Below are 27,999 nucleotides of genomic sequence, written 5' to 3'. Positions count from 1 at the left end.
CGCAGACCTGGGCCGCGTCAACAGAGAAACAGCCTTGGCGGCACCCCAGGGAGCATCCTGGACAGAGACTCTGCCCTGCCCAGGGGTCCCGGCGTGGCTGACGGCAGGGAACGCGGTCCAGGTCTGGGCTGGCACTTGTCTGGATGCAGATGAAGCCTGGCATGACACGAGGAGCCAGGCCAGGATGGAGAGCGGCCTGAGGGGCAGAGAGGAGCTGGCGGGGCCTTGGGACTGGCTGGAGACACCCTTGGGCGAGGCATGAGCAAAGCGGACACCTGGCCCAGCTTTGTCTCCCAGGCCTTGGGGCCCCATGATAGCACCATCAAGCCCATACTAGACATTCAAAACTATTGGGTGAGAAAATAAATGAAAAGGAGGAGCCTGATGGCCCAGTGGTTAAGAATCCATCTTGCAATGCAGGGAACGTAGGTTCGATCCCTGGTTGGGGAACTAGGATCCCACATGCCATGGAGCAGCTAAGCCCGCACGTGTCAACTACTGAACCCACGCCTCACAAGGACAGATCCTGCGTGCCACAACTAAGACCCGATGCAGTCAAATTAATTAATTAATTATTGAAAATACTAAAAAAGAGCATAAAAGGAGAAGCTGGGGTGTATGAGTGACTGAAATGGCAGGACCACACCACATGGTCTGGAAGAAAAGAACAAAGAACCACTTCCCGAGCTCGGATTCTGTCTACATTGCTGTTGGCAAAGCTGTCCGCTTCCGGCGGCGTCTTATCTATGTCACTGATGAGGGAGCAGGGCACTGGGCCCCTCCCTGGAGGAGAGGGCATGCCTGTGTGACCGGAAGCATCTTGCCAAGAGCCCAGCATGAGCCTGGAAGCTTCCTGAAGCCGCTCATTCACTCCCAGATACACAGGGAGCAACTACTGTGTGTCCTGGCCTAGTTCAGTCCCAGACAGTGAACCAATGCGCAGATAAATATGTTTGTAACGTCAGGTTATGATAAGTGTGGGATGAAAAACAAACCAGGGTAGGCTCTGGAGGGAAGGAGGGGGCTGCTTTAGGCTGGTAAGGTGACAGTTGAGCAGATGCTTGAATGGAGAGAGGGAGGGAAGGAAGGCTATTGTGAGCTGGGAGAAGAGTGTCGGAGTAGACAGAAGAGCAGGCGCAAAGGCCCTGGGGTGAGTGTGTGCCTGGTGCATTAGGGAAGCAGCGGGGAGGCTGGAGAGGAACTTCCCTGGTGGTCCAGTGATTAAGACCCCGCCCTCCAATTCCTCATCAGGAACTAAGATCTCACATGGCAAAAGAAAGAAAGAAGAAAGCTGGAGAGACTAGGGTGAGCAAGCAGAGAGTGGTGAAAGGAGAGAGATAAGGTCAGAGGTTCTGGTCACATAGGGCTTTGTAGGACTTTGACTGTTGCTGAGTGGGATGGGAGACTATGGGCATTTTTTAAAGAGCATAGTGACATATTTCAGGACGATCCCCTCTGGCTGCTGTGTGGCCAGAGTGGTTGGTACCTGGGAGGTGGGAGGTGGTGATGACCAGGCTCTGGGGCCCCGCATGTCCTGCAGCCTCCATCCCGCGTTCAGCCTTGCCGTTGCCCTTCCAGCGGAAGCCCTGGGCCTGGACCACATGGTCCCCGTCCCCTACAGGAAGATTGCCTGCGACCCAGAGGCTGTGGAGATCGTGGGCATCCCAGACAAGATCCCCTTCAAGCGCCCCTGCACCTATGGAGTCCCCAAGCTGAAGCGGATCCTGGAGGAGCGACACAGCATTCACTTTGTCATTAAGAGGTAGGGGGCGGGGTGCAGGGGAGCCCGCGCTCGGGGTACCGGGGTGGCAGGGCTGGGCAGGGGGTGACAACAGGCATGAAGCGGGCTGGGGCGGTGACAAGGGGTTGGGGTGAACGAAGGGATTCTCTGACAGTTGTGTGGCCTCCTCCTTCTGGCCTCTTCTGAGAATGAAATGGAAAAATGGAGGCACAGTGCTTGGCCCAAGTGGGCACTTGCTAAGTTTTTAGAGGTGTTTTCCTGCCCCTAAAGAAGACCCGAGGGTTTCATGGTGGTGCAGTGGTGAAGAATCCAGCTGTCAATGCAGGAGACGCGGGTTCCATCCCTGGGTCAGGAAGATCCCCTGGAGGAGAAAATGGCACCCCACTCCAGTATTCTTGTCTGGGAAATCCCATGGACAGAGGAGCCTGGCGGGCTACAGTCTGTGGGGTCACAGACGAGTCGGACACGACTGTGTATCTAAACAGCAACAATAAAGACCTGAGGCCTTTGCCCTTAACTGGCTTCAGAGGGGGCCCACCTGAGCTCAGGCGGGACTGGGCCGCCTCTCGCCTTCTGCGCCTCCCACTGGGTGGCCCCGCCTGCTGCTAGCTTGTCTGCCTTCCCTGTTCCTCCAGGTGACCAGTTTCCCGAGGCAGGTGGGTGGGAGAGGGCAGGCATGATGGACTCCAGAATGGCAGCCCCTGCCTCCTCGACCTAGACCTACCACCTGCCCCCCCATCACCCACCCCCGCCCCCTTGTCTCCCAACTCCCGCAGGGGACCTTGCCCTCACATCCGGCTCAACTCACTGCTGAACCAGCGTCTCCAGGCAAGGCCAGGCTTCCTGGGATGCTTCCTCCTAAATAGTTAGAGATGATAGGGAGGGGACCAGAGGCCATTCTGTCCAGCCCCCTGCCTCCAGCGGCCCTGATTGCATTGGCCCCCTCCCAGGCGTCTGTTCCAGGAGCTCTCTGGGGGCGCACTCCCACCGTGTGCATGGACTCACATGCCCGCTTGCGTGTTTGATGTGCTAGACTGTAAGCTGGGGCTTTGTGGCTGGTTGCCGAATCCCCAGCACCCACAGCAGTCCCTGGTATGCGTGAGATGCCAATACCTATCTGTGGAACAGATGGATGGATGGATGAATGTAAGTGCTTGTCCAAATTTGGACTCGTGCCACCTGATTTCTTAGAGCTTAGGAAATAAAACAGGGTGATAGGAGAAGGGAAAAATGGTGGGTGGTGGTGGTGGTGAATAACTGTTGAAGGTGGTCAGGGGGCCTCTGAAGGTCCCATCGGTTAAGCCAGACCTGGAGGCTGAGAAGGGCTGCCCACACCCAGCTGGGCAGTGTCTGGGCAAAAGAATTGACCTCAGTGAGCAGCCCAGACACCCAGGGTGCCAGAGAGTGGGGATTATCTTTGAGAGCATGCCATTGTTCTGGAGCCTTGGGAAGGACCTCTGTAGGGTTGCTGGATGCCAGCCTGGCTCCTAGAATGGACTCTAGGGAGCAGAGCAGGAGAGTGGTGTGAGTTGGTGACTGCAGCCACAGGCCTGGTCGGCATGATGGGCAGAGGTAGAAAAGTGGCTGGATTGGGGATCGAATCTGAGCGGTGATGCCGATGGCGTGTGTTGGTGGGTGGACCGTGGAAATGGCGTGGGGGGGCGGGGAAGAAGGATCACCCCCACCTGGCTGCTTGAGTTCCTCTTGGAGATGCTCAGGAGGTGAAATTTTCAGAGGACCCACTGAGAGGTCAGAAGCTCAGGTCTGAGTTAGAGATAGAAATCTGAGAGTTGCAGACTTCCCTGGTGGTCCAGTGGTTAAGACTTCACGCTCCCAGTGCAGAGGGCTTGGGTTCAATCCCTGGTCGGGGAACTAAGATCCCTCGTGCCATGCAGCATGGCCAAAAAAAAAAAAACTATAAAAAATCTTGAGAGTTGGCAGTGTGGTCCAGGAAGGGATCACAGGGCAGAGGAGAGAAATAGAAGTGAGCAGAGAAGAGGGCCCACATTGGACCCTGGGATCTCCATGTTAGAGGCTGGGGTCAGGAAGAGGAGGGGTCGCCAGAAGATGAGGCTGAGCATGGCCCAGAGCTGGGCAGGCATCTCGCTGCCACTGAGGGTGGTGACTCTGAAAGTCAACTCTAACGGCGGGGGACCCCCTCTCAGAACCCTTCACCATGTGACTGCTCCCAGGGTACCCCGCTGTCATCCATCGGCCACCTCCATACGCACCTTGGTTTCTCTCCACCTTCCCTCCTGATTCCCTGAGCTCCTGCTGCCTCACCTGTCTCCATCCTTTGCTGAAACCCTTCCCTCTGCCTGGAGCTGCTCCCCACTCTCCTTCCCATCTGTCTTGTCTTTCAAGGCTCGCTTTCCTGCCTGGAAGTCGCCCATTGTCTTCATTCAAAATTTACCCCTCCAGCAGCAGGTGGCTTCTTCCCCCCATCAGCGCCCCCACGAGCCCTCCATCACATGGGCGGCAGTGGGACCACCTCTGAGCTGCCTCTTGTGCCCTTGTCCCCTCCCCAGGGCAGGGATCCCACTTGAGAAATCACTCTGGAGGTGATTTGAAATCAAGCGCCCTTCTTTCAGGAAGTGCCTACTGTTGTCTAGCTTAAATCTCTCTTGCTGCTGCCTGGGTCCTTTGTCTTCAGTTGTCTCCTGGTAGCGAGGGAGAGGGAGCAGAAAGCAGCAAGGACACCCCAGTAACCCTTTACATGCCTGACTGTGGTGTTTGCGTCCTCACTGTGACTGACCTTCATCTCCCTCTATCCAAACTGTAGTTCGTTTAATCCTTCACTAGTATTTGCCAGGCGCCTCCTGCAGGCCGAGCCCTTCACTGAGTTCTACTGAGGACCTCATGAAACAACAGGAACAGTCCTCACCTGCCCCCAGGAGTGATGGTCACTCCTGTGATGAGCCCTGGGAGAATCAGAACAACTTGTTTTCAGGTGCAGACTCGGTGGCATCTGAGCAGCAAGCCTGTGGGACTTCCTAGAGGAGGAGGCTTGGAATCAGGCAGACCAGGCTTGAAATCCCGTGCTGTGTGATAAGCTTGAATAGCGCTTCTCTTCTAAGTTTCAGTGTCTTCATTTGTAAAAACGGAGATAATGGTGCCCACACCCCCCGACTGACATAGTCCAGTGGCTAAGACTCTGCACTCCCAATGCAGGGGGGGCCCGGGTTTGATCCCTGGTCAGGGAACTAGATCCCTCATGCCACGAGAAAGAATTTGCATGCACAACTAAAGATCCCCCATACCGCAACTAAGTCCCGACACAGCCAAATAAATATTTTTTTAAAAAAATGATGCCCCACCTTTCAGGTGTTTCTCAACCTAAAATGAGCAGGTGGACCTAACATACCTGGCCTGTAGTAGCTGCTCAATAAACACAAGGCCTTTCCCTTGACCTCATCCCCCTCCACATAGGAGAGTACTTGAGCATATCAGTGCCGACAGCCTAGGTTTGAATGGCCCTACCATTTCCCAGCTGTGTGTCCTTGGGCAAGTTACTGAACTGCTCCGTGCCTCTCTTGCCTCATCTGTAAAATGGGACCTATGATTGTTCAAGCCTCATAACACTGATTGGAGACGAAACGGATGTGAGTAAGGGGCTTAGGGGCTTCCCACGTCAGACCTTCTCCCTGTCATCTGCCCGCTGCCTCCAGTTCTACCAGGAACTGCGGGCCAAGGTCTCGAGCCCCCTCCCGCGTGCTCCCTGATAGTAAATGTAACCATAGATCGTAAAACAGCCATTAATGCTGGCGGCCTCCCATCGCTGGGCGGGGCTGAGGAAGTGGTTCGGAGAAGAAGGCAGGTGTCCCCAGAATTACTCCCTGTGGCTGCTTCTCAGCCTCGGGGGACATCGGAGGAGCCAGAGGCCTCTCAGAATAAGAGAAGGCGTCTTGCTTAGAGGCTCACCGCCCCAGCCACCCAGACTCTGCCTCGTGTCACCAGCCTTTTTGCCTCTGTTTGAATTTCCCTCTGGGCCCGCCTTCGGCACTTTTGGGTCCCGTTGTGTTTCGACTCAGACATCCCTTCCTTTCTGGGGCTTCCCTGGTGGCTCAGAGGGTAAAGAATCCATCTGCAAGGCGGGTTCGGTCCCTGGGTCGGAAGATTCCCCTGGAGAAGGGAATGGCAACCCATTCCAGTATTCTTGCCTGGAGAATCCCATGGACAAGGGAGGCTGGCGGGCTACAGTCCATGGGGCTGCAAAGAGTCGGACACGACTGAGCGACTAACACACACACACATCCCTTCATTTGGCCCACGTCACCTCTGCAGCCTGAGCTTAGTGCCCAAAGCCCTGGCCCCTTGTCCAGCCGCTCCATGGCACACAGGCTGTACTGCAGCCACCCCCCTGCCCCCCGACCAGCTGCGGGAAGCTGGGGGTCACCCTCCTGGGGGCTGGGAGCAAAGCAGAGAGAACAGCATCCCTGGAGCCAGGCAGCTAGCCTCGCCGACCTTTACTCCATCCTTGTTTCCTGGAATAAGAATTCCAGGTGTCTTATCAGAATGACTCAGGAGTCCCCGAGTGGCCCCTGGTTCATCAGCCATCCCTGCTCCAGTCCTTTCTCTGTGCTGGTGGAGTGATCCGTGGGTGCCATGCCCTCTTGGAGGCTCCCTGTTGCCCACGGCGTAGCGACCACCTGCCTGGGCACAGCTCCAGCTGGCCACGTGGAACTGCCAGCCGTCCCCCGTGTCTCTACCTGACCACCTCTCAGGCCTCTCGCCTGAGCTCCTCATCAGCAACTCCAGGAAGTCTTTTTCGACCCCCTTCCTGCTTGGGTCCCCTAGGCTTCTGAGACACCCCTGAGAGGTCCCATGTGTCACCCTGCGAGGCTGCAATCTGGGACAAGCCCGGCCTGTGCTGGGGGATCAGGGTCTCCTGTCGCTGAGACCCAGGTGGTTGTGGGTAAAGACTGCAGAGCCCTGGTGGGAAAGAGGTGTGAGTTACCCAGCAACTGTGGCCAAGGAGAACAGGAGGCTGGAGGAAGCCGCCCCCCCACGTCCCTGGGTGTCGTGATAAATAGGTTGAACCCTCTGGGACCCCCCCCAGGGCCTGGCCGATGGATGCCTTCCCTGACTGTGGAGAAATGGTTTGGGGTGTCTGGCTGTTGGCGGGTATCTGGCTTTTCTGGACCATGCCCTCTCCTGCCCCCCCATATGTGGCCAGCCTGCACCTGGGGTGCCCAGGTCTGCAGCTGTAGCCGTGCATGTGGGACTAGAGTGACCGTCATGGAGGGGACCTGAGCCCGGCTCCCCTCTCATGCCCGTCTCTCCTCTCTCCCCAGGATGTTCGACGAGCGAATTTTCACAGGTATGTGTGGGGACTGTCCAGTTTGTTCTAAAGCCGCCAAGCTGATGCCCCGAGTGCCTGAGCTGCCATCACACTGGACTCTGGGGTGGGAAGGGAGCCTGGGGGTGGCTTCCGCATGCTGGGGCAGACATGGGGGGCCCCCAGCTCCCAGGTGCAGACAGACTGGGACACCCAGCCCCAGATGTGGCCAAATGCTAACATGTGAGAGGTACTTGCCTCAGCTGTTAGCATTTTTAACTTTAGTTTATTTTAGTTTTCCATAGTCCCTCAAGTGGGTTCTGTTCTTTTCCCTGAAGTCCAGCTAGTGAGCTGCGGGGTCTGGATGCAAACCCACGTGCCCAGGCCTTGAGCAGTGGGCGGGCCGCCTCTCACGAAGAAGAGGTGGTCTCTGCTGGGTATAGCAAAGCGAGCTCGCATCTTGGGGTGCAATGTGTCTGGGTCCCTACCTCCCTCCAGCTTCGTGTCCTTGGGCAGGGTCATGTGGGCCTCAGTTTCCACATCCTAAAAATGGTAAGGGCTCCATCCTCTGGGTTGGTGCTCTGGGCTCCTGGGATAACTAAATATAGAGGGTGGTCCCATGGTACAGCCTTGGGGAGACTCGGCCCCTTTCCCAAGGGCTTCCTGAGCCCCAGTAGCATGTGTGCGGTCGGGGTGGCCGTTTCCGGCTTCTCCTTCCTGCCCCGTCCTCTGAGATCGTCACCATCCTTACTCCTCGTCCCAGGAGGGGCCTCTCCCCCTGGACCCCTTCCCAGCTCAGCTGGATATGGAGACCACAGGGAGGGGCGGAAGCCAGGCCACATGTGAGGGGCACCCCCCAGCAGCTGCCCCCAGGCACCCCCCAGGCCGAGAAGGCTGGAGAGCCTCCGCCCTGACCATCCTGCCCCTCCCTGCCTCTCCTCACCAGGGAACAAGTTTACCAAAGACCCCACGAAGCTGGAGCCGGCCAGCCCGCCGGAGGACGCCTCTACGGAGGTGGCCCGTGCTGCCGTCCTGGATCTGGCTGGGACCGCCCGGTAAGGCCATCCGCCATCCCCACCCCAGCTCTGCAGGGAGGAGCAGGGACAGGCTGGCTCCCTCCACCTGGACACCCTGCATGGGGCCGTCCCACACAGACACTGCGTGCCCCGCCCCACTGCGGGCCTGGGAGAATCTAAAGGGGCCCAGAAAGAGCACAGAGACTCCGCCGATTTTCTTCCACCCAGAGGGCTCTCATCACCCTTCAGGATCTAAGAAACCCTCCCTGCCACCCAGACTAGACTGGCGTCTGCCCTGCCTGACCACAAGGCCCTGCACTGCGCTCATGGCCTGCTCACCCTTCACCAATGTCTCCACGGAGGCCCTGGGCTCCTGGGCGCCAGGGATGGGCCATCTGTCCCGGAGTCCCCACGTCCGGTCTGGTTCTACCCTGACGGTGCTCTGTGGATGAACCGAATCATCCAACCCAGGGCCCTCCCCAGCTTCACTTCCCCCCTCCCCAGAGTCCCCAACCCCCTCCAGGCTGGGGTTCCCTACAGCTCTCAATCCCCCCAGCAAGCCCTGATCAAACACCCACCCCGTGCTAAGCTGTGGGGCTCCTAGACTGGCCAGACCCAGGCTTCAGGAGCTCCCAGCTGGTGGGCAAGGTGGGCGCCTAGAAGGTCACCCCAGGAGAGGGAGCAGGGCCTTGGCCGGGGCAGCCAGGAGACTGTTATCCTGGGCAGTGGGACCCTGGGAGTCTTGCTGGGGTGGGAGCCGGTGCAGTCAGGGGTGTGTTCTGGATTGACAGCCGTCGAGGGCCCGTGACTTCTTGAAGGGCAAGAATGGGGGCTGATGCCATGTCATTTCTCGACTTCCTTCCCACAGGTCAGACAAGAGCAGTCTCTCCGAAGACTGCGGGCCAGGTGAGGAGCAGGAACCCACTGCGTGTGTCCGGGGCGGTGGGTGCCTTGGACAGGAAGCAGGCTCAGACCATGAGCCTGGTTCAGTTCAGTTCAGTCGCTCAGTCGTGTCCGACTCTTTGCGACCCCATGGACTGCAGCACGCCAGGCCTCCCTGTCCATCACCAACTCCCAGAGTTTACTCAAACGCATGTCCATCAAGTCGGTGATGCCATCCAACCGTCTCATCCTCTGTCGTCCCCTTCTCCTCCCACCTGCAAGGTGGAGGACTAAGGACTTTCCTCTGCTCACCGCTGTCCCTCCTTCCCAGCTGCAGAGCAGGCTGAGGGCCGCAGAGGCGCACATGGGATGTGGTGGCTTTGTGTAGGATTCTACCACCGCCTCCTCATCCTTGGCGATTCTGGTCTCAGTGGCCAGGTCTATACGTTGCATCTGTCTATAGATCAGACACCAGAGCTGATATGACTTTCTCTGGCACTACTAACGAGTCCCAGACAGGGGAGTATTCAGGAGTGACCTGGCTCGCTGGGCCAAGTTCACGCCCGCACCTGACCAGATCCCTTGTCTTCCCCTCGTTTCGCAGGAACCTCCGGGGAGCTGAGTGGGCTGAGACCCATCAAAATCGAACCAGAGGATCCAGATATCATCCAGGTCACTGTCCCAGGTAAGGGCTGATCCTGCCGCCCCCACCTGAATGTTCAGAGATGGAGCAGCTCGCAAAACAGGGGCCCTGGAACCGCTGCAACGAACACGTCCCCTCCCGGGCTGACCCACTCTGTCTCCCGAGCACCTGCCAAGAAGGTGTCTCCAGGCCGCTGTTTCTCGGTCTGGTCTGCCCGTGAAAGGGTGCAGCGTTCTGGGTGCTTTTTGCAGCCACCTCTGCCCTCTGGGCTGGGAATCAGGTCTCGGCTCTGACCTTCCTTGAGGTTCCCACAGCCATCACCTCTCTGGCCTGGATTCCCTGGGATTTGCGAGGCAGAGTGGGGAGAAGCAAAGGTCATCGGAGGGACTTCCCTGGCGGTCCAGTGGTTAAGACTCCACACTACCAGTGCAGGGGGCGCAGGTTCAATCCCTGGTCAGGAAACTAAGGTCCCATATGCTGCACAGCCAAAAAAACAAATAAAATAAAATGGAAGGAATTTTTTAAAAAAAGAAAATAAAAAAGAGAAGGTCATTAGAATAAGAAGATCTGAGTTTGACTCCAGACCTGGATCCCGCCGAGTCTCAGTTTCCCCGTCTGTGAAGCAGGGCATGTCCTTGGCCTCTGGAGGCTCAATATGGGGTAAACCCAGGGCCCCTGCTGACCCCTGGCACAGCTATCCTCCCAGAGTCCAAGGGGAGGCTTTCTGAAGGGTCCTGCTCTCTGGGCATGCAGGGCTGGGGGTCCCTGGGGACCGTGGCAGGGTGGGACAGACAGAAGATGCTGTCATCATTTGGAGTTTTGCCTCCAGACCCTTCCCCAGCCTCTGAGGAAATGACAGACTCAATGCCTGGACATCTGCCCTCAGAAGATTCTGGTTACGGGATGGAGATGCTGACTGGTAAGAAATGGGCTGGGCTCCCCTGGTGGCTCAGACAGTAAAGAATCTTCCTGCAATGCAGGAGACCCAAGTTCGATCCCTGGATGGGGAAGATCCCCTGGAGAAGGGAATGGCAACCTACACCGGTACTCTTGCCTGGGAAATCCCATGGACAGAGGAGCCTGGCGGGCTATGGTCCATGAGGTCACAAAGAGTCGTATACGACTGAGCAACTAACAGTAACAGTAAAGAGATGGGCTGGAACCCACCTCCCTGGGAATTTTCTGGGTATTGACTGCCCCCCTTAGAAGAAACGCAGTGAATGCCTAACTCCCTCAACCAGCCTAGGTTCCTTTCTGAAAACTTGAAATAGGCTCTGAGTTATATTCAATTTGGTTACTGTGTCTTTCCCAGGAGCTCCCATGTGGATAAATTTGTTCATTTATTTAGTAGCTATTTATTGAGCACCTACTATGTACCAAGTCCCATGCAAAGGACTGGGGACACAGCAGTGAACCCAACAGACCACAAAGTCCCTGCCCTTGTGGGCTGACACATGCCAGTGCAGGAAGACAGTAAGCAAATCATTAAGAAAAATAGGGAAATTCCCTGGCGGTCTAGTGTTTAGGGGGCTTCCCTGGTGGCTCAGAGAGTAAAGGGTCTGCCTGCAGTGCGGGAGACCCTGGTTTGATCCCTGGGTCAGGAAGATCCCCTGGAGGAGGGAATGGCAACCCACTCCCTTGTCTGGAGAATTCCATGGATAGAGGAACCTGGGTTGCAGGCCACGGGGTCGTGAAAAGTCGGACACAACTGAGCACGCACCCTCACCCGCTCTGACCATGGGAGCTAAGAATAGATGTTAGAGGGCTGGAGAGAAAGACAGACACTTGTGATAATTTAGACAAGAGGAATGATTAGGCAGGTGGAGATTAGCAGGGGGAGGGTGGAGTTCTCCATGTTTTGTTTTTTGAAAATGTTCAAAACCACAAAAAGTTGAGAATAATTTAATGAATCTCACACGCTCAACTCCAACCATTATCAACAGATGTTATTATAGGTAATAAGAATTTGAACTTCCTTACTGGTCCAGTGGTTAAAACTGCACACTTCCAATTAATTGCATGGACTGCGGGTTCAATCCTTGGTCAGGGAACTAAGATCCCATGTGCCATGCAGTGTAGCCAAAATTTTTTTAATTAAAGAAGAAGAATTACACATAGTTAACATTTTTGAAAAGTAAACAATTAGACAAACAGTAAATGATACAAGGTTTGCAGATATGCTGGAAAATTATGTTAGTCCTTAAATGATTTGAGTTTGGAAAACTCTGTAATAAGGGCTGAAGGGCCAGGGCAGGAAACTTTAGAAGAGGGCTGGAGTTTGTTACCCTTGCGTGTGATGTCTAGTGTGGGCTTGATGGGGGGATGGGGAGGGGTGGGGTGGGGGGTAGAGTTACTTAACGACACCATGCAAAAGCATAGTAGTTGTATTTCAATGAACAGAGCACAAAAAAGCTCATCATGTTCAGTGTGAGATGCGAGTGCAGAAAGATACGGACAGTATAGCATTTTTCCAAATTTGAATTGTAAAAATAGTATCACTAATGTTTTATTAATATTTTAAAAAATCATGTGCAAATATGACAACATGCTCACATATATTCATTCCGGCTGGTGGGTCCATGAGGGTTGGTTACCATGTTCTGTATGCCTTGCTGCACTTTTTAATTTTCCCCTACCAAAAATAAACAAATGACTAGGAAAATACATAAGAAGGCCTCCTACAGGCCCAGATGGGCGGTGACAGAATCAAGGCAGAGCGTCTCTGCTGCTTCTGTCTTCCCTGTCAGGGAGAACGGTCTGGAAACAGGAAAGAGTGACCTGGATCTGGGAATCCAGTGCAGCAAGGAGGTGTCGGGGGTTTCCAGCTCTGCTGTGGGTGAATGGGTCTCCAGGTAATACCTGAGATCCGCTGTCTATAGGATGTGAGAAGTCATGGCAGACAAAGATGAGCTGACAGCAGATTTGGAGATGAGGTTTTGCCCAAAGCGAAAACAGCTTGACTATGCCTTAGTCCCAGGCACAGTTCTGGGATGGATGTCTACATGGGCAACTGTAAGCCCTCAGAAAGGACCCCGTGTGGGGTCATCCACAGGAGTGGGTCGACTCATTATACCATCAACATTTCCAACTGACCCTGGCTGGCTGGAGAAGCTCCTTATGACTTTTATAAACAAAAGGGTTTCGATTCTGAACACAGTTTTAAGTAATGTTTTCAGTTTAAATGAAAGGTAGTTGAGGACTTCCCTGGCAGTTCAGTAGTTAAGACTCCACCCTCCCATAGCAAGGGACACGGGGTTTGATCCCTGATTGGAGAACTAAGATCCCACATGCTACTCAGCACTGCCAAAAAAAAATAGTTATTTGAATTTCAAGCTAGAGAAGGGGGCTCCAGGGGGATCCCAGCCTCCACGAGGGGAAGATTTCCCCGTGTCCTGGAGGGCTCCGTCCTTCCTTGAACACGTATCGGTGAGATCTTAGGCAGCAAGATTATGCAGATTGCAGATCCCTGGGGAGGAATGGTCCATCCATCCAAGAATGATGTACCCCGTGGCCTTGACAGGCTGGAACACTGTGCTGAAACGCACAGGAGAAAGTCACAACCCCAGGATGTGTGTTGTGGGTTGCGTTCTCTGGGGACCAGTCTCTCAGATGGAGCCTAATGCGTGGCATGTTTATTAGGGGCCTGCCCTTGGAATCAGCACCTGGGTAAGGCTGGGGACAGAAGCAGGGGAGGGGGACAAGGGAGAAAACAGGAAGCGGGGAGCTGTGTGTGTGGAGCTGGGAGCTGGGCTGGTGATCCACCTGGTCACCCTCCATCACTGTTTCCAGGAATTGATGTCAGCCCTCGGAGCTGCCAGTCTAGGCAGAGTCAGGTGGGCCCATCATCCACTGCCCACAACGTACCTTTTCCCTGATGAAAGTTTAGTCCTAAAGCTCTGGCCCTTTTTAAATCAGGGACTGAGCAGAGATGAAACCTTCCAGAACCTTCTGGGTTGAGCCCCAAGGCTCCGGCTTGTCTGGTGATCCGAAAAGCAGGCTCCCTTTTTCCCCGCATCAGAAGGTGGGGCCTTGACCACATCATGGGAGCTCTCCCTGTCATGGGAGTCCCTGCATCCCTTCTCACCGAGCATCCTTTCCACCAGCTGGCCGAGAGCAGACCCGGGATCCTCCTGCTCCACCCCGCCTCCTCGGCCCGGTCTTGTGGGCTGGAAAGGGGCTGTCCAGGGGTTGGCCTCGTGTGGAAAAGCCCCTGGCAACACAGGGCAGGCTTCCCAAGCCACAGTTTCCCTCTGGTGGCTTCAAATGTTGAAAATCCCCGTGCCTTCCTCCAGTGCTGGCATGAAAGAGTCGTGGCTGACGGAGGTCCCACCCCCGGCACCCCACTCCTGCTGTCTGCACTTGCATCTCATCTGCCTGCCAACATCTGTCATCTCTTGTTTGCAGCCACCCTCCCCACACACACGGCTCCCCTATTTCTGCCTGTGTCCCTCTCCTTCCTGGACGCTTGGATCTGACCCACGTATTCCCCTCCTCAGCCCCCCGAGGCCAATCTCCCCCCTCCCCCTTACGGCCTGAGCCCTCACCTCCCGTGTTGTTCCCTGGGCCATGTCTTTGCTGCCTATTGGACCTGCGTCTGGGGACAAGGTTGAGTCCTTGCCAGGGTCAAGTCACCTTGCCAGAGGCTCCGGAACCTTACGACCTTAAATAGCTTCACATCCCCATCCCCTTATCTGTCCCCATTTTTAAGATTTTTTTTTTATACAGGCCATTTTAAAACCTTTATTGAACTTGTTATTGCTACTGTTTTATGTTTTGGATATTTGGCCACGAGCTGTGTGGGCTCCCTGACCAGGGATCGAACCCACAACCCCTGCATTGGAAGGCGAAGTGTTAAACACTGGACCATCAGGGAAGTCCTGTGACTCTTATTCTTTATGGCGTCACTGCCATCTGCCCTCATGTGTTATGTCTGACGTTGCGGCAGGAGGACAGGCCGTATCTTGTTGCTGCGTTTCCTCAGTTCCTAGAGCAGAGCCTGGCAGGCAGTGGAAGGAAGGATGGGGTGGCATGGGGCTGGTCTCCAGGCCATGCATCCCAAAGGCGTCTGGTCTCAATAGCTCACGTGGCGGCGAGGGTGGGTGCTTGTACAAAACTGGGGTCCCTGGTGCCATCTGGGAGTCACCATGCCATGCTCCGGACTCTGGGCCTGCACTCCCCGCCTGTCCAACCTCACTTGGGAAGTGCAGATGATGCATGCGGCTGTATGGCTCCCTCTTCTCTTTCAGACAAAGGCCCCAGCGAGGACCCTCGGCCCGAGGAAAGGCCAGTGGAGGGTGAGGCACTGTCCACTTCCCGCTTCTCACTCCCTCCCTACCCAGGCCTCCTCCCCTCCCCTGCCCAACGACATCTCCCGTCTGTCTCTTCCAGACACTGGGTTTGGGGGTGGATGTCCTGTAGGCTACTTGAATTGGGAGGAGGTTTATAGACCTGTTTTCTAGAACTAGGAGATACGTGGTCAGAGGTAGGAGCAGCTGTTCCTGGTAAGAGAAATTGTAAGACTTTCTTATTTTGTTTTATATACACCCTACTTCTTTCCAGAACGCTTTTAAGGCTGAGGTCTGAGCCTCATCTTCCTGAGCAAGTTGAACTGAGGCCTGAAAGCACAAAATTGGCTTTGGGTCCAATAGACATGTTCAGTCTCAGGAACATGGCTCATTCCCAGCCTGCAAAGAGTGGGAGTAGGACAGGCAGGGAGGTCAAGGTGAGGATGAGGCTGTTTCTGCCCCTGGAATGGAATGAGTGGGTGTCAGAGGAGAGGAGTGTCTCTTTCCCAGTCCCAAAAGTGGGGAGTGACTATAGTTTTAACAGATATCTACTGCCACCTGGTGGCAGCGTACTCAATTTGCAGGCTTAGTGCACACACACTAGTTAAGGCGCTGTGCTTGACTAGGCTTCCCAGGTGGCGCAGTGGTAAAGAATCCACCTGCCAGTGCAGGAGATGCGAGAGATGCAGGTTCAACCCCTGGGTCAGGAAGATTCCCTGGAGAGGAAATGGCAACCCACTTCAGTATTCTTGCCCGGAACATCCCGTGGACGTAGGAACCTGGTGGGCTACCGTCCAGGGGGTTACAAAGAGTCGGACATGACTGAGCACGCATGCATACATACTTAAGTCACTGTGCTGGTCTAGAGTGACATTCACATAGAAAGTCCCATGGTCATCTTTAGGCCTCAAACCTTCCATACAGGCCTAGTGATGCCCTAGACCCAATTTCACGAGCAAATATTTGAGCCTGGGAATTGTGGACCTGTCTGCAGAGAGGCCACTTCTGTGGAAATGGGTTATCTGCTATCACCACCCTTCCCCTTCCCAAGGTCTCAGCACAGGGCATCCTTGGTGCCAGCAGAGATGGGACATGAGCTGAGAAGCAGGGTCCTGCTGCCGCTGGGGAAGTTCATCAAACTGCCCTTTGCCTTCCAGACAGCCACGGCGACGTGATCCGGCCTTTGCGGAAGCAGGTGGAGCTGCTTTTCAACACGCGATACGGTGAGCGAGGAGCCGGGCAGGGTTGGGGGTGTCTGGGTCTCCCTCCAGCTGCCCTGTTATCAGAGGGACTGACCCCCCCCATCCCAGCTGCTTCTTGAACAGGGAGGGGCTGGGGGGGCTGGGGCACTGCAGGGGCTGCTGCCCAGCCCCCTCCTCAGCTCCAGACATCCCGCCTGGGGAGACTGAGGCACTGCTGGAGAACCCCACCCTCTGAAACACAGCACCGCCATCTCCTCCATCAACACACTCACACTCACGGTCTGCCTTAGCCTCAGCTTGGAGAGGCCGCTGTGTCAGCAGTAACTGCCCCTCTGTCCCCCACAGACACCCTCATTCAGGGTCCTCAGGAGGATGCACGCATGACAAGATCTTTCCTACTAGAAAGGCAGGGGAGAAGCCTACTCTTCATTCAGCCCCTGTGGTTGGCCAGGCGCTGGCAAGGTGCTTCACACACCTTCTCCCATCCCGTCTCATAAAATCCCTGCGTCCTAATGCCCATTTTACAGATGAGGAAAATTGAGGCCCGGGGAAGTGCCATGGCTTGTGTGAGGCCCCGTGACTAGTGAATGGTGGTGCCTGGCCTGGGCCTCAGATCTCTCCAGTTCCCGAGGCGTGGTGTTGGACCACACAGGGGGTTGGGGTTATTTATGGTGGCAGAGGGACCTTCCAGGGGGCCTTTTTGGCAGCATGGGGACGAGTGGACTTGGGTGGAGCTGATGCCAAGTTTCACCTGCTGTCAGCGGTTTCTCCTGCATTGCCAGGGCATGAGGGCATGGACTGAGTGTAAGATTGGGGGTCCCACTGACTTGGATTCACGTCCCCAGGAGCTGAGGGACCCTGGGACCTGAGACAAGTCACATCCCCTCTGGGCTCTGGGTCGCTTACCCACAAGACTGAGGCTGACAGTACTTAACCTCTCAGGAGAGTCAGGAAGGTTCAGCTAAGAGCTAAGTTTTAAAAGGGCTCCGGCCCCCCCATGCAGACATGGGAGGTGGGAATCGAGGCTCGTGGCCCCTAAATCTGGATGGCCCTACAGTAGCCGTATCTCTGCAGCCAAGGCCATTGGCATCTCGGAGCCTGTCAAGGTGCCCTACTCCAAGTTCCTGATGTACCCAGAGGAGCTGTTTGTGGTGGGGCTGCCTGAAGGCATCTCCCTCCGCAGGCCCAACTGCTTTGGGATCGCCAAGCTCCGGAAGATCCTGGAAGCCAGCAACAGCATCCAGTTTGTCATCAAGAGGTAAGGCCCGGCAGGGTCCACGGGAGCTGCTCCAGGCTTGCCCAGCACCAAGGAGAAGTGCCAAGTAGCTATTTTCCTCTTTAGATTGGGGAAGGCACTTTTTTTTTTTTTTTTTTTTGCATGATAGGGTGCTAGATGAAGTTTGGTCTCAACTGAGCAGGTGCAAGTTTGCCCATCCTCAGCTGAGGCCTGAAGGACCGAAAGCAACCAGATTGACGCCCTCTCAGTCCCCAGGAGAGCTTGGCTGGATATAAAACAGGAATATGCCTACTGGCTTGATCTCCTGGACCATTCTGAACATCCTCTGGAGGTTGGAGGCATCCAGATTGACAATGCCCCATTTTCCCTGGATTGGAAAATTGGGCATTGGCATTTCAGGTTTCTTCTCTTTGCTCAAGCATCTAGTTTTCGTCAGTGAGGACCCAAGGAGCTCCATTGTATCCAGGGTGTGTGCCCAACTGAGATATAAACTCCCCCTGGAGGAGATGGAGGCAGCTATTGAATTTTTAAAAGATGAGGGAGGACCTGGGGGTGACCTGTTTCATGCTACTCTGTGTTACTGGGATGTCTTGTAAATTTAGGTTTGGTTTGGTTGAAAGTAACAAGAAAGAGGAGACACTTAAATGTTTGCTCTGCCCGGAGGAGTGGATGGCCCCAAAATTGGGAGACTCAGGGTGTCCTTCACGCCTAGAGTGGCAGGCCAGCATTGGGGTACAGGGCAGGGAGCTCTCTCGTGGAGCCTGGCTTGCACCAGGTTAAGCAGGGAGGGTGGTACTCCAGGTACAGATAGTGGATACATGGTTCTTTCCTTCCACAAATGCACCTTGAGTGCCCACCCATGTGCCAGCAGTGATGCATCAATGAATGCCACTGAATCCTGCTGTTGAGTTGGCTGATCTCATCAAATAAAACCCCAATATAATATCAGGTAGACATAAATGCTGTAATGCAGGTTAAAGGGGCAGAGAGGGGCTGGAAGAACCTGTTGATGGAGGGGACATCAGAGCAGAGACCTAATCAAGCAGCCCTTGCAGATATCTGGTAGAAAAGCACTGAAGCAGTGGGAATGACAGGTGCAAAGGCCCTGAGGCAGGGACACGCTTGTGCATTTCCAGTCTAGCAAGGTTCCGGTGTGTGACTGGTGTGGATTGAGCGAGGGAAGAGTGTGAGTGGCGAGGCACAAGAGGTAGCAAGGGCTGGATTGTACAGAGTCTTGGGCGTAAAGGGTTCAGATTTTATTTCAAATGTAATGAGATCTCACTGGATGGTTTTGAGAAGGGTGGGACCAGTGAGGAGACTGTACCTGGCCCTGAAGACAGTGGCATCTTGGACTCGGTAAAGGTGCTATGGTGAGAAGTCAGGTTCAGGGTGTGTTCTGAAGACGGAGCTGGTAGAATTTGCCAGTGTGTACGACGTGGATGTGAGAGGAAGACGGGCCTGAATGACTCAGGGTTGGGGGCTGAGCAGCTAGGATGGTGGTGATGCCGCTTTTCAAGGCGCCAATGATGAGGTTGGAGGTCAAAGTCACGAGTTGAGGGACTTGCCCTTTGGTCCAGTCCCCAGACTCCACAGCCTCCGCAGGATCCGGGGTACCCTCAGGATGAATGGCATCGGCGAGAAAGAGAGTGAGAGACCAGACTGGGGGGGTGTAGTAGAGTCTGGCAAATCTTTTTTTTTTTTTACTGTAGCTTTTTTATTCTAAGTTAGTACTTTTTTTTTTTTTTTAAGTTAGTACATTTTTAAGGGGAAGATAGTTTAACATTACATCAGCTTGTCCTTCAGGAAACCAGGGTGTTTCCTGTAACTTCTTTGTGAGTGTCTTATACATTATCTTCTGGCCTCGGGGCCTATTGACATTTTATGACTTAGGTGAATGCAAAGCTGTTTTCCTGTAATCTATTCTTTAATGAACACAAAGGTCAGTCCTTTTGCAGAAGTTATTAGTTAAATTTATCTAAAAGGTTTACAACACAAAGACTCTGCAGCTCCGGTGAGGCAGCCCCTGTTTAGCATTCCTGGTTAAAATGAACAATTCTAACCACTTTTAGAATAATATTTTTGTGTTCTCTAATAGGGCTTCCTCACCCCCCGAAGGGCTCTGTGCCTATTAGGGCCTTTTGTGAGATCAGGTTCTTTATGCTGTTCATGATTAAGGTGTTGTGAGCAGTCAGGTACGTTAGTACGCATTTGCCAAGCAGGCTAGAATGCCAGCAAAGGGGTCTAAATTGAAACACTCCTTTCATCCTGGATAATCTTATAGGATACCACCATCCGGGGGACATATTGATTAAAGTTCTAAGTTGATTCTGTTTGGAGAGAGATCGGGGAAGGCCGTCTACCTGTGTCACAGGAATTAGGGAGTAGTCTAATATAGCAAGCATCAGGAAGACAGAGATCATCTTTAAGGTGAGCGCCGGGGCAGCTTTTCGAAATTCCTAAAGTCCTGATCTGCCTTGCTTGTCCCACCTTGTCATGGGTGAGATCTCATGTGCTGGCTCCCGGCATCCACACTTCCGATGCAGGGGGCACTGGTTTGATCACTGGTCTGGGAACTAAGAGCCCACATGCCCCACAGCATGGCCAAAACATAAAAAAAAAAACCAATGTAGGAGTTGGGTGTGACTTGTGTTACATTTGGGGTGTGGGGGACCCTTGCAGAGAGGGATGGCAGGTAGATTACGGGGCTCAGACACAAGGGAGAGTTCGGGGGGCAGACGGAACGTGGGAAGCTGTCAGCGTCCCAGAGGAACGTAACACGTGGGGGCCGCTTGCCTCGTCCACCCCTCAGACAGAACCGGAAGTACTTGGGTGGAGCCCGGCTCCTCCTGCTTCTCCCCTTGCCCTTGGGCAGGCTGCTCAGGGTGTCAGGTGGGGTGGCCGAGAAGGTCAAGGCTTAGCAAGGGGCTCGTCACCCTCAGTCAAGGTGGTTTGGGTTATTTTGGCTTTTTTTTTAGTATCAGGTTTATTGAAGTTTAATTTTACCCTTTTAAAATGTACAGCTCTTTGATTTTTGACAAGTTCATACAGTCACATGACTACCCTCAAAATCCAAAACAGGACTTCCCTGGTGGTCCAGTGGTTAAGGCTCCGTGCTGCCAACACAGAGGGCGCAGATTTGAGCCCTGGTTGGGAAACTAAGATCCCACATGGTCTGTGGCATAACTGAAAGATTTACAAAATAAATAAAATTTTTTATAAAAGACACAGAAACTTCCCTTGTGCCGCTTTGCTGGCTACCCCAGCTCCGGGCAACCACTGATGAGTTATCTGTCATTTTGCCTTTTCCAGAATGTCATATAAATGGCATCATGCACTATGCATCTCACAGGTTCTGACTTCTTTCACTCAGCTTTTGAGACTCATCCATGTGGTTGTCAGTATCAGGAGCTCATTTCTTAAATATATACATATATATATATATATATATATATATATATATATACACCAAATTTTAAAATGAATTTAAGTAATCCCAGTTTCCTGAATGCCAAGTGAAAAAAATGATTCAAGTGGAAAAGAGTGATTAACTTTGTCCAGTGGAACCGTTGGGATGTTAGGGGTTGGGGTGATTTTAAGAGATAATTGGAAGAGAGATTGAGCACTTGAATATATTTATTTTATTTTGGTATTCCTCCTTTCAAAAAGTTAGCTAAAAATACTATTGGCAATATTAGTGGAAAAAAATTAGCCACTTCTTACTGATCTTACTTTTAAAAAGGATACGTTTTAGATGAAGATGTAAATGTTCTGAAATTAGCTTCCCCAATGGCGCTGGTAATAAAGAACCCTTCTGCCAGTACAGGAAGCATAGGAGACATGAGTTCAATACCCTAGGTCGGGAAGATTCCCTGGAGAAGGAAATGGCAACCCACTCCAGTATACTTTCCTGGAATATACTGTGAACAGAGGAACCTGGCGGGCTACAGTCCATGGGGTCACAGAGAGTCAGATGTGACTGAAGTGACTTAGCATGCATGCAAGCATAGCTGCATAAACAACTTTGTTGAATATGCTAAAAACATGGACTTTCCTGGGGGTCCACTGGTTAAGACTCTGAACTTCCAATGCAGGGGGCATGGGTTAAATTCCTGGTCAGGGAACTAAGATCTCACTCCCGGCTGGATCCTCAGAGCCCAGCAGTTGCCAGATCTCACACCCCCAGATCTGTCGGCAGGACCCTGCCTGGGGGACAGGAGCCCCAGACTTGGACTGTCCAGAATCAAGAGGGCCCATTGTACAGATGTGCAGACTGAGTCCCAGAGGGCAGAGCTGGGGAGGCCTCGAGGGACCTTAGTGATAGCCTCTCTTGTGTTTTGCAGGCCTGAGCTGCTCACGGAAGGAGTCAAAGAGCCCCTCGCGGACAGCCAAGGTACCCTGCCCAGGGTCACGGGCTGGGCGTGGGAAGGGTCCCAGGCGTCTGCCACCGCCCCTCCTGCTTCCTCCTTCCTGGTTCCGTCCCCCCTGGCATCCCCCACCACCCTCCCCACCAAGTTTGTCCCCACCAGATGCCACCTCTGTCCCGGGTCCCAGGAGCTACCCGCTCACCCTGGCTTCTCTCCCCTCCCCCAACGCCCCCAGAGAGGGATTCCGGGGACCCTCTTGTGGACGAGAGCCTGAAGAGACAGGGCTTTCAAGGTAAGGTTGCAGCTCAGGATGGGGTCCCCGTCCCAGCGCCATGACCTTGACCTGGCCTTTGGAGGTCCATGCTGGGGGTGGGAGGGGTTGGCTGCCAACCTCAGGGCCCCCCAAGGGGGGTGGTCTGAGCCAGGTGGGCGGGCAGCCAGGCAGGGCTGTAGTGTATCAGCTTTAGGGAGACTCTCTGGCAGGCATCTAGGGGTTCAGGGGACGGTGGGATACAGGCTGAAGGAGCCGCTCGCTGTCAGTCTGGGGAGGCAGCTGACCTACCTGCTTCGTGTTAGGCAGCTGGCCATGCCGTTTGTGCTTTGAAATCAGAGGAGAGGAGTTGCTGAGGGCAAGGAGGATTCTCCTCAAAGGGAGGACTGTGGCCGGGCCGAGGAGGGGTGGACGGAGGTGGGTGGAGGACGGGGCAAAGCTTGGGCTCAGGGCTGAAGGGGGGACCCTGGGTGAGAAACAGTGGGCGGAGGAGGCTCCATCCCATCCCTCTGGACGGTGGGGGCTGGTAGGACTACTCTCCCTTTTGGTTAAGATCGAATCAGTGGGTTGCCCAGGTGGCTCAGCGGTCAAGACTCCACCTGTCAATGCAGTGGACACAGGTTCCATCTCTGGTCGGGAAGATCCCCTGGAGGAGGAAACGGCAACCCACTCCAGTTTTCTTGCCTGGGAGACCCCATGGACAGAGGAGCCTGGAGGGCTATGTACAGTCCATAGGGTCACAAAGAGTTGAACACGATGAGCATGCTTGTGTGTGTGTGTGTGTGTGTGTGTGTGTGTGTGTGTAGCATCAGTGGGGGCTGCTGTGACTCAGAGCAGCTGTCCATGTGCACGTCACAGCAGCTCTGGAGAGTGGCTACAAGTCCCCCAGGGTGGGTGTTCCCCAGGTGGGGCCTGGGTGGTCCCTGTGACTCTCAGGAGAAAGTGGGGCCAGCCAGACCAGAGACAAGAAGGGCCAGCCCCTGGGGGTGGCAGAGCCTGGGGACCTGGGCCCCAAATCCCAGAGGGGCACCTGCTTACCACCAAGCCTCTCACTCCTCCCCAGGCCAGAACTTTCTACGGGGGGGGAGTCGAGTCTCTCACCTTACCCCAGGGCTGTTCATACTCAGCACTTTTAGCAAACGGGGTCCAGTTGCCCAGAGACCCATCCTTTCCCCCCACCTCTCTTTGCCCACAAGGCAGCATCAGGCTCTAATCTCCCCAACATCCGGGGGCCTCATGGCGGGTGTGGACACATGGGCTTCTTAGCAGATACCCTCCGAGTGAGTGAGTGAGTGACCGTGGGAACTGCCAGGCTGGCTCCCTGCCTCCATGGGGTGATGGTCAGTGACCTCAGGTCCCTCCTTAGCCTCCTGCCCCCCTGCTGACCCTGACTGAGGTCCCGCTCCACTCACCGTGATGCAGGAAACTGCTCCCCTTCGTGGGGTCTCTCCCCTCCAGGTCTGGCTCATCGGTGTGGTTTTCAAATGTCAACAATTAACTTAATTTCCGACTCATCGCTGTTGTCGCAACAGTACGTCCTTCCGGAGCAAACACACGTCCCCGTCAAGATGTTAGTGCTGCAGTTCTCCGAGGGGCCCCCTCCAAGGAGCTGATAATTGCCCAAGAAGGAGTTCCCCATAATTAGAAAATCATATTCTGTAAAAGTCATCAAGTGCCTTTTCATTTAACAGCCCAAATCCGTAATTGTTTTTCACTTGGCAGAAAATTATGACGCCAGACTCTCGCGGATCGACATTGCCAACACGCTGAGGGAGCAAGTTCAAGATCTGTTCAATAAGAAATATGGTGAGCCCCAGGGTGCCCTGGCCAGAAACGAAGAGAGGTGGGGCCGTAGTCTCCTCTGGGAAGACCACTCAATCTGCATGCAAACATTTCTTGAACGCGGAGGGGGTGGGGGGGTTCCCTGGTGATCCAGTGGTTAAGCCTCCACACTTGCAATGCAGGGGCTACAGGTTCAATCCCTGGTTAGGGAACTAAGACCACGCATGCCACGAATGTGGCAAAAAACACTACTACTACTACTAAAAACCACTGGATTGTTTAAGATGGTAAATGTTATGATATGTGAATTATGTCTCAATAACACTGAACAGACAAGCTGACAATGGCGCAAACCAGGGGGGACATGAAGACTCAGCAGTTCTATACTTGCTGAATGTGGGGCTCTGAGTTTCCTAGGAGCCAGAGCAAAAAGGGAAATGAGACCAGTTATACCATTCTGATGCAAAGAGCTGACTCACTTGAAAAGACCCTGATGCTGGGAAAGATTGAGGGCAGGAGGAGAAGGGGACGACTGAGGATGAGATGGTTGAATGGCATCACCGACTCAATGGACATGGGTTTGGGTAGACTCCGGGAGTTGGTGATGGACAGGGAGGCCTGGCGTGCTGCCGTTCATTGGGTCGCAAAGAGTCAGACACGACTGAGTGACTAAACTGGAACTGGATACCATTCCCAGTGTCCACGAGATAAAAATTAGTTTATTGCCCAGAAAAAGTTCAGCTGTTTCTGCTTGTCCAAGACGTGGGAGATTTCTGCAGGCTTGTCTTCATAAGCAGGCTACCTGGGACACTTAGGGGTGTCCAGCCCTTGGTCCAGCAGGATGCTCCCATGGTGCACCCCACCTAGTCCGGGAGCCATGGATGTTCTTGTCAGCCTGACAGCAGACAGCAGCTCAGAGTGGGTCAGCAGTGGCCTCAGGACAGCCCCCAGTCTGTAGGACAAAGTACAGGCCCTGGGATGGACATGCCACTGCCCTCTGCAGATGGTGGGCAGCGGGAGTGAAGCTGAGCCCCAGAAAGAGGGCCCTGAGGTCTGAGCCGCACCCTGGCTGGCTTCCCTGCTCCCACTTGTGATCTGCCTTCTCAGGCCAGGCCGGTCCAGAGCCAGGGTGAGGCGGAACCTCACAGAGGGAGGAGGATCAGACGTTGTAGGGAAGGACCACATGTGCCCACAAGGTACCATCTGCAGGTTGGCTTTCAGATTCTCAAGCTGTGAGGCTGACACGTTAGGAGCAGTCTTCTCCCCAGCAACCATAGCCACACATCCCGTGCCTGCTCCTTGACCTGGCTTGGGCACAGACCCACACCCCAGCCCCCTAAGGCCCCCCACTTCCCGGTCCCCTACTGATTGTGCCTGTCTGTAGCACTACACGACACCCCCCATTCCCAGATGTGTAGGGGTGTATCACACTCGTATGGAGAGCTCCCCTGGCTGCTGACAACACACCAGCCCTGCCTCTGGCTCCCGACAACACTTCTCCGTCCCTCTCGTCCGCAGGGGAGGCCTTGGGCATCAAGTACCCGGTCCAGGTGCCCTACAAGCGGATCAAGAGTAACCCCGGCTCGGTCATCATTGAGGGGCTGCCCCCAGGGATCCCGTTCCGAAAGCCTTGCACCTTTGGCTCCCAGAACCTGGAGAGGATCCTCGCGGTGGCTGACAAGATCAAGTTCACCGTCACCAGGTACTCAGGGAACGGGGGAAGAGAGAGGAGGCAAGGGCCGGGCGGGGCCTCGAGTTGCGGACCCTTGGCCTGGCCTTCGGGTCATCCTGGCCTTCCAGCTGGACAAGGCAGCTTTCCCAGCACCACCTGGATTCTGGGGGTTGGAGGAGGGGGCCCTGCAGGCCAACCGGGGTGCAGAGAGCCCCAAAGAGATGAGACTAGGTCCCCCGCACCCCCCATACACCATAGCAGGGGCAGCCTTCATGGGCCCCATCTCCCTGCCTCGGTGGCTGCTTGCTGCATTCCTGTTCCCCTGGGAGAGAGGCCTTGGCCCGCGTCAGAGGAGAGGAGACCGAGACAGTGATACGCATGGCGCTGTGGAGCCAGCAGGGCGGCGCTAGCGGGAGACCCTGCTCCACCTGGTGCCCAGAGGCCCTGCCAGCCGTCACAGGGTCCCAGCGTCCCAGGGTCCCAGAGTCCCAGGATCCCAGTGTCCCGGGGTCCCAGTCTCCCGGGGTCCCAGGGTCCCAGGATCCCACTTTCCCAGGGTCCCAGAGTCCTAGGGTCCCAGGATCCCAGGGTCCCAGCGTCCCATGCACACAGAGTCCCAGGCATCCTGTTAAATGCAATTTCTGGGGAATTCCCTGGCCATCCGGGGATTAGGACTCGGTGCTATCACTGCCAGGATCCCGGGTTTGATCCCAGGTCAGGGAACTAAGATCCCACAGTCCATACCATGCAGGCCCCCCCCCCCCAAACTGCAGACACTGGTTTAGCTGATCTGGGGCGGGCCCCACACATTCCTTGCAAGCTCCCAGGCCCTCCCCTGACACTCCCGACTCTGTTTCTTTTCCAGGCCTTTCCAAGGACTCATCCCGAAGCCTGGTAAGAGGCGCTGGCTATGGGAGGGCCACTTGGCGTGGGGGCAGGGGTGGCCACAGTGCTGGGGCAGAGGCTGGAGCGGAGCTCACCGTGGGGCCCAGCTTCTGGGGCCCCGGAGCGGGAGTCCCATGTCTGCCCTGGGAACTGGCCCCGGGCTGGGGGAAGCAGGGAGGAAGGTCAAGTTAGAATCTGGACCCGGTTCCTTCATCGCAGAAAGGGATGGTGGTGGGGCACAGGTGACTTTTAAGCTTCACCCAGCCAGGATTCAGGAGGGAAGGGCCCGGCTGGGTCAGTGACCCCCAACTTCCCGCATGAGGGGCCTTGCTGAGCAGATACGGTTGATGGCAGGTGGGTTCCTAACTTCAGAGGAAGGGGTGTCTGCATGGAAACCTGCAAGCTTGGTGGTGAGGTGTGGGTAAGCGTTTACCCACTTTGTAAAACGCCTCTCCTGGCCCTTCTCAAGGCATCCACTCGCATCCATCCTCCCCCAGGCTATGTCCTGGCCCTCCCAAGCCCTGAATGAGCAGAGGCTGTCCCCGCGGCGGGGGACACGACCACCCGATCAGCACTGAGGGATGGCCCAGGCCTCCGAGGAGGTGGCTGCCTGTGCTGGGCCCAGAGCCTTGCTCCCTCTCCTCCCCTCCTGCCCAGAGCCGCTGGCAGCCCCGGGCCCTCGGGGAGGCTGTGCTGGGGACATGAAGAGCCTGCAGTACTGGAACCTGAGGGCTTCTCTGATGGCTCAGTGGTAAAGAATCCACCTGCGATGCAGGAGACATGGGTTCCATTGCTGGGTCGGGAAGATCCCCTGGAAAAGGGACTGGCTACCCACTCCCCGGTATTCGTGCCTGGAGAATTCCATGGACAGAGGAACCTGGTGTGTTACAGTCCATGGGGTCGCAAGAGTCAGACACGACTTAGCGACTAAACAACAGGAATTCGATGTCATGGTCCCGGCCACATCACTCACCACCCATCTCTGTGCACCCTGACCCTCCTGCCTGGATCTGTTCCCTGCTCCCCGGCCTGGCTTGGTGGGCTTCTGGGGAGGGGGCGACCTGGAGGGGTCAGACTCACCAAGGGGTACAGTGATGTGGCAGCTGCCGTCGGCTGCAGGGACCCCCAGGAGGAGAAGCAGAGGGAGGGGTGCTCGGAGAGAGTTTCAGGAGAGGAAGGCTCTGATGGGGCCTCGGGAGAGCCGGACTGGAGAGCAGGAGGAGAGGGAAGGAGAAGCAGGTGGTCAGATGGGTGAGCAGCAGGGATCCAAGGCCCAAGGGGTTTTTCTAGAACTCTCAGAGGTGCCATCAGATGATGTCAGTAAGGTAGAGACGGTGGCCCTGGCGGAAACCTTGCCAAAAGGTTTCTGGGCATCAGACCCAGTGCAGACCGCTTCACCTGGGTCCGTTTTACACGTGTTTCTGGAGTTCCTTCCTCCCATTGCCAGGCAATGTGCTGGGTACCAAGGTTACAGTGATGGACACACATAGGAGGCATCTCGTTTACTCCTTAGAGCTGGGAGTTCGGGACGGACGAGAGCCCGACTTTCAGGGGGAAACAGACTCGCATCTCAGCGATGTGCCCGCGTCACGTGGCCAGCAGGTGGCCTGGCCAGCCTCTGGGCCCGTGATCTGGAGCAGATCGCCCCTGTGGGGAGGTGGGGCCCGCGGCTGCCAGGGGCTGCAGGACAGAACACGGAAAGGAGGGCCCAGGTTCTCGTGAGGACATCACAGGCCTGTGG

General features: G+C 55.2%; 1 protein-coding gene across 4 annotated transcripts in view; it reads left to right on the top strand.

The window, feature by feature from the left end:
• The window catches only part of GTF2IRD1 (GTF2I repeat domain containing 1), a 118,464-nt gene that overhangs the window by 55,850 nt on the left and 34,615 nt on the right, over positions 1-27,999 (top strand). For 2 of the 4 annotated variants that reach the window (XM_070460204.1, XM_070460207.1), the window contains exons 9-22: positions 1,579-1,762; positions 7,036-7,061; positions 7,966-8,074; positions 8,904-8,941; positions 9,522-9,602; positions 10,390-10,479; positions 14,807-14,854; positions 16,003-16,068; positions 17,122-17,305; positions 21,625-21,674; positions 21,884-21,940; positions 23,642-23,725; positions 25,220-25,403; positions 26,239-26,267. In XM_070460204.1, coding sequence (XP_070316305.1) covers positions 1,579-1,762; positions 7,036-7,061; positions 7,966-8,074; positions 8,904-8,941; positions 9,522-9,602; positions 10,390-10,479; positions 14,807-14,854; positions 16,003-16,068; positions 17,122-17,305; positions 21,625-21,674; positions 21,884-21,940; positions 23,642-23,725; positions 25,220-25,403; positions 26,239-26,267 — 1,230 coding nt within the window. The remainder of the gene's footprint in view (positions 1-1,578; positions 1,763-7,035; positions 7,062-7,965; positions 8,075-8,903; positions 8,942-9,521; positions 9,603-10,389; positions 10,480-14,806; positions 14,855-16,002; positions 16,069-17,121; positions 17,306-21,624; positions 21,675-21,883; positions 21,941-23,641; positions 23,726-25,219; positions 25,404-26,238; positions 26,268-27,999) is intronic. The other 2 variants (XM_070460205.1, XM_070460206.1) reach the window with 2 other exon arrangements.

The sequence above is a fragment of the Odocoileus virginianus genome, chromosome 33 (assembly GCF_023699985.2).
Source record: "Odocoileus virginianus isolate 20LAN1187 ecotype Illinois chromosome 33, Ovbor_1.2, whole genome shotgun sequence".
Classification (NCBI taxonomy): Eukaryota; Metazoa; Chordata; class Mammalia; order Artiodactyla; family Cervidae; genus Odocoileus; species Odocoileus virginianus.
Note: the sequence above shows the minus strand (reverse complement) of the source record. Positions and strands in the feature narration are given on the sequence as shown.